This window comes from Rhynchophorus ferrugineus, unplaced genomic scaffold, assembly GCF_030347505.1.
Source record: "Rhynchophorus ferrugineus isolate W39M unplaced genomic scaffold, kcgeb_rfMv2 rfM8, whole genome shotgun sequence".
NCBI lineage: Eukaryota > Metazoa > Arthropoda > Insecta > Coleoptera > Curculionidae > Rhynchophorus > Rhynchophorus ferrugineus.
Genome location: NW_027472587.1, coordinates 30,384,467 through 30,395,391, shown reverse-complemented (window position 1 = coordinate 30,395,391; position 10,925 = coordinate 30,384,467). Strand labels below are relative to the sequence as shown.

At 31.6% G+C, this 10,925-nt stretch overlaps 1 protein-coding gene across 1 annotated transcript in view; it reads right to left on the bottom strand.

Moving 5' to 3' along the window:
• Positions 1–970: 970 nt before the first annotated feature.
• Dscam4 (Down syndrome cell adhesion molecule 4) overlaps positions 971–10,925 on the bottom strand; it is a 253,476-nt gene continuing 243,521 nt past the window's right edge. The window contains exons 31-33 of the mRNA XM_076411320.1: positions 7,899–8,051; positions 7,600–7,813; positions 971–2,967 (exon numbers count right to left, since the gene is read on the bottom strand). Of these exons, the coding sequence (XP_076267435.1) occupies positions 2,859–2,967; positions 7,600–7,813; positions 7,899–8,051 (476 nt within the window). The 3' untranslated portion in view covers positions 971–2,858. The remainder of the gene's footprint in view (positions 2,968–7,599; positions 7,814–7,898; positions 8,052–10,925) is intronic.

Below are 10,925 nucleotides of genomic sequence, written 5' to 3'. Positions count from 1 at the left end.
GAGGGTTCGATTCTCGGCATTTTGTTGTTGTTCGAGTTTGATCAGAACGTTTGTCAAATTACCTAGACTATTTACTATTTACTAACTATTTACAAAAGTTATGCAAATATTAATAATATGAGAATATCGCGATACAGTGTCGGAAGAGCGATTTTGGTATAAACTTTGTGTAGACTTTATATAGACTAGACCTACAATCAGCATTCTGAAATAAGTTTCTGACCAAATCATCTTCATTAGACTAGACATGTGACACTAGACACTAATCATGGAACGCTCAAAATTATTTTTCTTGTTTGATTGGAATCAAACACTCAGTTAAATCATCAAACACTCAGCTACAAAATTATGACGATGTTGCTCAGTTATATATGGATTGTTAGTTTTGATTTCAATTATTTAAAAGTGGCAAACATGTTCGAAGGCAATGACGAATTTTTTGGCAGCTGATAAATCAAGTTAAAATTGTAAAATAAATCAAACTTTTTAGTACCCGAATTTACTGAAAATGCATTTTCGAAACTTTTCTGTGGCGTGTTACGGTTGGATATGAAAGGCGGATCAGCTACAATAGTTCCAAGCATTAACAATTATGGATCTTTCCAGGAGACCCATCCATAATGACATTGAATATCTATGGCCTTAAAATCTTTTACATATATGGTGGGATCAACATGGTATAGTACATTATGAGATTTGAAAGTTGAATGAAACAGTTATTGCAGACATCTACCGATGTTAATTGAATAAATAAAATGACGTATTATTGCAAGAAAGTCTACTAATAGACAGAAATCACAATTTCATCACACAACAGCATCAGAAAAACATGGGTTAAGATCATAGAGAGTAATTAAAGTAGAACTTGAAGTTTCTGTTAACAAATAATGTTTGAAATTCTGCAGCACTCTATGAACACCGTTTAAGGGTTGATAATAATATGTCTGGTATTATAAAAAGAAACAACAAGTAACTAATAGATTTCATTTTTATTACTGTTTACAATTATGTAGTACAATAACAAAATATCATCTAAGATGACCAGTTATTCGTAAAAATTAACAAAAATAGCCATTGATTCAGTGTGTGTCGTCGTTCAACGTACACATTAAAAAATTGTCGTGTTAGAGGATCTTAATAATGTGTCCAGACAACTTGGAAAAGCCTATGGGATCAGTTTGCTTCGTCTTCGGTAAGGTCTACAAGGTACCTGCTAAATACATCGATGATGCAAAACGCGCATAACGAAACGCCTGATACGTTTGCAACGGTTTTACGGTATCTGTGACAGGAAAGAATAGATGCAGACATTTATAGAATAGAAAGGGTAATGTACGAATACTGTTCGCTGGATTTTAGTCATAATAAACAATAATAATTTTCTCATGTAAATATCTTAAGTACAAAACAGATATGAATATAATTTGTATCGTTCAAACTCTTACCGTTTACTCTAGATTCATTCTAAATTCGTAAAATTGAAACAAAACGATAACAGGTTTTTTTGTTAAATAAACAAATGGAAACAACTACAAATTATATCTACAATAAAATAATTTCAATATTTCATCTTCTTCGTGGTTATTTAAAGAAAGATTGTCAAAGGAACTAAACTATATTCTTCTTTCAGATCACACATATACTTTTTTAATAAACCTTAATATATTCCTTGGTGTACAATAATAACTTTGCCTATATAGAAATATACATTTAGATTTGTTGAAGTTTCCAAAAGTTCGAAATCTAATTTTACTCTTATAGTTTTTTTTGGGGTGAAGAAAAACACCTTCGTCTAGGAAGGTGTCGCTGATGGATGACTAGATTCCTGGGATGATGTCAGTTCAAATGGAACTTGAAGATTCAAACGCCGTCGGTAAAAGTGAGTTCTACTTTACCGACTGTTTAAGTTGGCACGACTGTGTGTATGTCTCGGTATTACTTAAACAACATCTACACCTATATACATTTAAAGCTTTTGAATCCAGATATAATGGGGTGAATTGGTGAAACGAATGTGGTGGTTTTTTTTCTCGTGTGAATTGGGAGATATGTGTTAAAAAAAGCAGGAAAATAGCCAGTAACTTCATACTTATTGTCATTTTGTAATGACAGTAATACGATAAAACTGTGGCAAATATTTTACAATCTTGAAAGTAATCCAAATCTAAATTTATTATAACTTACAAAAAGAAGTTAAGGTTGCATTTTGGTCTAAAATGTTAGGAAAGTATCCTTTTTGTTGGTACTCAAGGATTGAATCTCAACAAGGGACATTCTAAAATTTTCAATTTTCTTTGAATAAAATTAAATTTGTTGAATATGGTTAATATCATGGCATACCCATTTATATTTGAACTGATTCATATATATTACTGTACCTATTTTCATTTATCTATTGTCTATACTGCTTTAGCAATAATATATTTTTTAATGAAATAATTATCAGATTTGACACATGACATTATATAATTTTTCGAAATATTTTCCTACTTTATTTGATAAATAACATTTTTAAATTTTATTTCAGATGATGCAAATAGATAAATGCACTTATAATATATAAATAAAGGTCGAAATGTCCCCTTAAAATACAATAAATTTGATTATTTTAACACGGTGTAAGATTTATAAAATCACTGGCTGTTTTGTCTGCTTTATTCGCCTAAAATATACTCAAAAAGCTTCATTGTGTCATTCGTATTTTCGATCAGTTCAATTTTCATAACATTGTATATAATATAATCAACTTTCAACAAGTCACGTAAAACTTCGTTTATGACTCCAATCTGTGGGATCAAAACTGTCGCTAGAATAGATACAAATAGTCTCTTATATTCGCGTTATCGCTATGTCATGGTTTAGACGTTTATTTGGAATGCTTCTCTGGTTAGTTTGGATACTCCTCTGGGCTTGTGATCTTTTTCGTAGTCGTTTTCAGAGAAATCTCTCATGGATATATCTGAAAACCTTAAGAAAACAATATATAATTTATAGAAATTCAAAGTCTCCACAGTTAAAATATCGATTATCAAATAAAACTGTGAATTGTTTCTATTTTAAATTAAATATTCATTTAGAATTTAAAATATCGGAAACAAGAAAAAGTAAAATTTTATTTTTCAAGAAAATTTTTTATTAGGTACTACAAGTTAATATTAAGGTGGTCAAAGAATTTTAACGCTGGCACAGCAGAGTTGGAAGATCCTATGTTTATCTAAGTTTGGATAGTCCGGCTTCCACCGCTCTATATTATGCCACAATAAATTATTATATTTTAGTTGACAGTCATATCATCATTTTAAAAATGAATTTATTGAGAAAAATATCAATCAAAATATTTGCAATCAGTTTCTACAACTTTTTCTTACTTTTCTAGCGATATGGCGATACGGTGTAGAAAGAGGGATTTTGGTATACATTTTGTATATACTTTATATAGATATAGACAACAATCATCATTTTGAAATAATTTGCTGACCAAGCCAATTGCCAAGTTGCGTAGATCTTAACAAGTGGCACTCAGAAGGTGCTATGTCTGGTTACTACGCTAGGTGCGGCGGAACTTCCCAATCGAGCTGCAACGTATTGCTCAGCGTTGTCGTGCAAAGAGCACGACTTTGCGTCTGTTATTCCCTATTTATGGTATTTTTTGAAACAATTAATAATATACCTTGCACATTGCACTATATGCATAGCAAGACTTGTGGCCATGAATATTCTCTAACCTATGACATCTTATAGGTGACACTTTTCATCACCAATGACAATACGCTATAAAAATATTTTTTTTTAAGAAACTCGATTTTCGTATGGAAACAATTCAAATGGTTTTTTTCTAAATCACAGTAGAAGCTATTTTCATATAAATATAATTCATAAAAGGTATATGAGAGATTGAATTAGATTTTCGTCCAATAAACCTTCCAGTTGATTATCTGCCTTATAATTGAGGACCAGCATCACCATGAGTTTCTAATTATCAGCGTTCCACGATTAATATCTGCATACAATGACTAACTCAGCAATACTAATTGGGAAACTATTATTTTAGATGGAGATTGAAAGATTTGTTGAAGAACTGAACTAAGCTGAACTTAAAAATTCGTTATTGATATCCAACAAGCAGCTTGGCATAAAACTCTAGAAAGTAATAGTACATTTATAGGAATTTATTACTTGAAATAATTCAAGGAAATGGTAGCTGACAAATGAAATCTATGAAAAGAATTGCAATTAAATAGAACGCCTGAAAATAAAAATATTTGAAGCAATATAACCCAAATGTTGAAAAGGAAACAGCTCTGGAAGGTCACCAAATACGCAAAACGATCATGTGTACACAGTTTATCTATAAGAGAAAAAAATCACCAGCTTATGACTTGAAACTATGACTGTTGAAGATAATAAAACTGGTTATAGAGCGAAAAACCCTTATATCTCGGTATCAGTGTGGGTTTATTAATAAACATTCCACTATTTACCAGGTATAACAACATATATTCAGCTTCGTAGATGTAACACAAGCCTTCCATAAGGTATGCCATGATGGGCTTATGAAGCTACAGAATGTGTTACCGCAACAGTACTACTACAGTACAACAGTACTGAGACATATTAAAATCTTACATTACAACAAGTATTATAGAGTGTTTGGTCTACTCTATAATAATAGAAGCTAAAACCGGTTATCACACTGAAGTGCATTAGGGCCAATCCTTTTCCTACTCTATACATGTGATATACCATAAACGGAACATATCACGATGGCTACATTTGCTGATTATACAGCGATGCTTGCTTGGAGACAATAGCGAAGAAGCCGCGCGAAACTTACAACAGGCAAGTGACAATATAAATAATTGTGCCCAAACACGGAAAATAACAATTAAAGAAAGTAAATCAGATCACACAGGCATCATCAATAACAATAAATAATACAATTATTACCTTAGCAATACCGCTAAAGACCTCGAAATGAATTTTGACGCAAAACTTCGAAGGAATTAACTTTACACGTTAAGGACATGAAAGACACACATGACAGAAAAATGTATTAGTTAATTTGAATATAAATTATCAGTACATAATAAATTGTTATTATACCAGAAAGAATCGAAACATATATAGACATACGGTATTCAATTATGGATTGAATGATATGGAGAATAGTATTCAATTATGGAGTTGTTCGGCGAAAAGTAATATATATATGTAATACAAGTTTTCAAGAAGAAAGTCCTGAGAATTGTAGGTTTGTAGGTGCACTCAGATGCTATGGGATTGATTATTTACACCAAGACCTTCAGATACCGACTGTCTCTTAGGAAATCAAGAGTATCGCAGGTTTCCTTTGATGAAGAGATGTCAATATCGAAGTAATGCAACAACAGAACGGGACACTAACTTCAAAAAATCAAACCATCTTGTGTACTGTAGTATAGTGAGGCGCATTTAATAGAAAAACTGCGGTTTTAATACATACATATTATGACATCGGAGACATAGAGGGCCGATGGGTCCTCCTAGATATATACCTAGTTATTAAATTATTGTAAAAATATGCTAATTGGAAACATAGAGAAATAGAGATTTAACTTCATAGGAAATTTTGGGGAAATGTTTCGCAACGTCCGACATGTAGATGTTACGACATGTTTACCTTTAACATATTACTAGTTTTATTCACTATGCTAAGAGCTGATTGGTTCATTTCGTTCTATGGTTTGTTTATTTTGTACGCCATTTTCAATATGCCCTATATAGAGAATAGTGTTGTTAGCTTTTTACAACGTTTATACATTAAATTATTATTTTATTTTATTAGCATATACAAGTTGGTAGTTGAAATGTATTCTCGTTCTATGAAGTGTTGTGTGCCCGGATGCACAGATAGTAAGAAAATGCATCATAGTTTTCCGTTAAAAAAGTACCCGGCGATCTTTAAGAAATGAGTAGACAATATTAAAAATCCTAAACTAGTTGGGTTAAACATGAAACATATTTATGGTCGTTACCATGTCAGATATTTTTGTGATATATTTGAACTTTCCTTTAAGTATTTATGAACAATTTAGTGATGGTGAAACTAATACCACGAGCCCAGAATATGTACATACGGAAGTGGATCAAAATCAAAATGATATAGAAGGTATATTGAAGAAGTCAGTCACATTTCAGTTCATAATTGTTACCATTAATTTATAAACTGTCTTATATATTATATTTGTAGTGCTTACTTCCATTATTCCAGGCCCAGAACCAGTACCATCAACATTTGAAGAAATTCCAGAAGGTAGTGGTAAAGTATATATTCATTGAGCCATTATACCCCGGCTCATTCTTACCGTTAATTACTTGACTCTATAAATTCAGTCCAGATGTTCCTATAAGAGCAAACAAAGTTTTACGTTGTACCGTAGTGTACATCTCAAGTTATTTAGTAAAACTTTTGAAAAAAGAAATTAAGTGTGATTTTTGTTTATATACAATTATGAATAAATCAGTAGACCCACAAATTGAGACTGATTCTATAGAGGCAAGATAATATCTCGTGCCCCATACTCCACGAAAATTATTTTATTTTACTAGGTCAGTAGGTCTTCGAGCTATGTCTTATTTTATTCAGCGGCATTTCCACGTCGATAATATAACAAAATTTTTGTCAAATATTTTAAAAAAGTGAATTTAAGACCCTTCAATTGTACATATTCCATAATGATCTTTCGGATAAAATATTACAAGTATCAACAAGGTGTGCTATATACTTTTGAATAAAACAGGTGAACAGAATATTGTTTGTTAAATATTTGACAATATGTCGAATATTGTTAAAGTTTGGTTTCAGTATAAGAAAATAATAAGAGAGAACTCTGATAGATCCTACTAAATTGATGGCACTAAACAAATATGAAAAAGGAAAAAGATGGAAGAGATAATTTTGATTTACAATGCCCCAATGTTTTTTGCTTATGGTTTTATATATATGTGTATAATATTTATATTTTATAAATATATTTATTTTTATATTATATTTATATTCTGTAGATAAATTTACATTATATATTTATATTTATTGTTATAGATTATATTTATATTTAATTGAATTTTATTTAATAAATTTATTTCACAAAAAATTTTTTTTTATTTAAATTTTATTGGTCAGTTAAACATGACGTCAAAGCTGTCACCTGCCAAACATTACTAATGGACCAATCAAATGTCTTCACAGTAAAGTATTTTTCGTACAGGTGCGTATAATGGAGATTTAAATTGACCAATCAAATTACTTGAATGGCCCATTATGGCGCCCTGTGGATGTTGGGCAAAGCAAAACTTTGCGCCAGAGTCCCCTAGTGAGTTGCATCTATATTACTCTGTGGTTGGAAATGACTAGAAATTAGGTAATAAATAAAATTTTAAAAAATTGTAATTTTTTTAAGTTACAATTCTTGAACCACCTTAATACAACGAAAAACTACTTGTTGGAAAAGAAGCTAGAATTGAAATGTGCGCCTTATTTTAAACGGACCTTTTTAACACTTTTAAAATCCTATATCTACAGTTTCATTCAAATAGTCTGGCCGATAGAATGGCACCAACCTGGTGGGCGGGTGTATACGTTCGTTAAAACTAGCAGTGTGCGATATACTGAATGTGGTCTCTTCGTTGTGACTGGAATAACCGCTGGAGGAACGGACGTGACGGCTTCCTTTACCTGCGCCCTTCCCCTTACCCTTTCGGATGTTGTAGGGTTTGCGCCCGACGCTGCCCGATGGCGGAGACTCCGACGATGACGATGATCCTTCTGCGCCACCTGGAAGTGTTGTATAGCTCAACGATAACATTGATAAACGATTGGGATAACAAAAAAGGACGACTTAGGCGTGAGATGTGCTTACCCCTCATTCGGCGGCCGAATGACATCAGTTCCTGACTCACGGCTCTGGCGTCGGCCTCCGAGTCCGAGCCGAGGGTGTCATACTCCGAAATAGGGAGGTGGAGCGTCAGGATTTTCTTTACTTCTGAATCCGTACTACCTAAATTATCAGACTCTGGAAATAAGAGACGTTAAACAGTAGCTGATATTAATACAGCCGTTAGTGTTTTTCATTTTTAGTTACTTAAATTACGCAGATATACATCCACATTCATAGTAAATAAAGCTTACATATCATATATACATATTATAGCCGTCTTATTGATGCTAACCTACTTTTGAACTTGACAGTCATGGATACGCTTAAAAATATTGATGGTCAAGAAAATACTTTAATATTAAATAATAAATAGTACTACTTGTTATATTATACCATTACACTAAGCCAATCAATATCCATTCAACAAGACTTCTTTCCATAAATTTTTTAAACCTTTTCATATTCCATAATTGACTCAGTTGGTAGAATTCTGTGGAGATTATCAGACTGTTCTCTTTTGAATCCAATAAATTAATTGGAATCAAATTAGTCATCAAAGAAACAGGACATGTTGGTGTTGGATTGTCAATCGTTACGCAGTTACTCGAGGCATTTCAGGGTGTAGTTAGTGAAGTTTGGGTAAGCATATTGCAGCTGAAGGTGTAAGATCAAAAAGTTGAATTTATAGTACTCAAAGACCACTAGCCATAAACTACTATAAGTAAGAAACATTCAAGCTTTGGAAAAGAAAACCCTAGTCAGTACAAGTATCATAGTACATAGTTAACGCCACCATAGGTGGGCTAAAGCTATTGCGAACTGATATAGTCTATAGAAGTTAGGAGGAAACTTTGCTGTTCAAGGAGTATTTAAATTTGTAGTCATCAACATTTAGAAAGCCCATACAGGGATACCATGGAAATTTGGATGGCAACAGTGTCATTTAGAAGATCACGAAGGCAAATAAACAGGCGCTATTCAAAATAATTTTACAATTCTAAACTGTCCAGATAGAATAACGATCACGTCTATCTCTATGGTCGTTTCTTTAGGAGGGAATTTAGGACTGATATTGTCGCTGTTACTTTTCATTATGATTTCTCGAACCTTCTTCTTGATGCATTTGGTTGAGTGTTTGATTTGTATAAATACTATATAAAGTTGGACGCCATTGAAATCAAGTTTGTCCTGCATTTGATTTCTGATATCGGAAAAGAAGCTAGGTGAGCTGAAAAATATTGAGGGCAAAAGTTACTAGCCACTATTTAAATGGCTATTTATTAGCCTTGGGAACTTCTGAAATTGACTATCGACTGTTTAGTTATTGACTATTGTTTCAGTCGCTTTTTTTTTGGTTTGACTGGTTTTACTACTTTTTACCAGTGAATGTTTTAGTCGACTGTTTTCAGTCGCTATTTTCGATCCGACTGATTTTGTTATTATTAACTATCGACTGTTTCAGTCGTGTAATTTTAGTTACTATTTTTGGCTCTACTAGCTTCATTCAACTGATTTTTAACGCTCTGACTTTATATTCTAGCTGCGACCTTGACAAAAATGATTCTCGATTTTTGTTAAAAATATTTCCGTTCAATAATAAATAAAGCATTTAGTTTATTTAAAAAAGCTCTAGTAGTTATTGTGCCATCATTTTTAATTATGTCATGGATTAATTTTTTTTGTATGATCTATGTTTTCAATTTTCATTTAATATTTATGGTTATTGTACATATTTATTTTTTAGGTTTTGCTTTAGTTTTATTGTACTGCCTATATTTATTTTACTATATTATTTAAAAATAACAATTAACATATTAAAATACGATTAAACATTTGTGGGGTATTATTCCATTCGATAGAAAAATTCCATTACTTTTTACAAAACATTCAGATATATAGGAGTTCTACTTTGTTTAAAATGATATTATAAATTGCATTTTAGTAGCATTCAGTAAATATTTTTGTATTAGTATGTAAATGAGTATGTACATCTCCATCTGGCCTATACTACCTTTGGAAAATATAAGCACACATAAAATTAACTACTCCAAGCAATATCTTCGTCCTTTCCTCTCTCACATTTTATACAGGAAAGGGTTCGTATATGGCTTCGTCTGGCATCACGAATTGAAAAAACAGTCGAACCGTGCATTGAACTGAAAATGGTAATTGCCATTTCCAGTGGCTAGTTTTTTGACTATCGATTCTTTCAACTGTTTGGTGACTATCGATTTTTTCGACTATCTTTAGTCGATAATTCGCAACGCTACTATTTACTTATTTAACCATATTATTTTTAATTTGCAATTAAAGTTATTGGAAAATATTTTAACAAACATTTTTGGAGGAGAGATGTAAGCCCCTCATAATAAGGGAATATAAGTTATTATTTATTATAAAACAGAAATACATTATATATACATTATCGTTTATATTATATAAGTTCAGCCAAAAAAATAATTTCAGTTTTTCCTAATAGTTCATTTTAATATCCATACTATAATACGTTTAGAATGATTATCTTTCATAGAATATTTTAGATGTAAAGCTACTAGATATAGAATTCATTTACTGAGACAAAACTTATTGCATTAAGCGTCGAGTCATCAAATATTTTGTGTTATTTATGATATATGTGATGATTGCTTAAGTTAATATCAGTGTCGGAGTTGTTTTGTTCATTTTTTCTAGGAAATTTCGTATTAAAAGTAACTCCACCATGACTATTTGTTTAACAGTCGTTGATATTTTATTATATAACTAAACATCAACCCTAAAACAGTCTTGAGTTAATTATATAAGACTGGATACCAAAAGATACTCGATGTTTGGGTTCCACATGAGTTAACAGTGAAAAATTCAATGGATTGAGGTTCCATTTATGAATTTTATGAAAACCGTTATTTTTTTAAGTGAATGATTGCGGTCAATGAAAGCTAGATTAGATTAGACAGCAAATGACTGTAAACCCCAAATCTTCTGAGTGACAGACTTATGGATTTGCCAAAG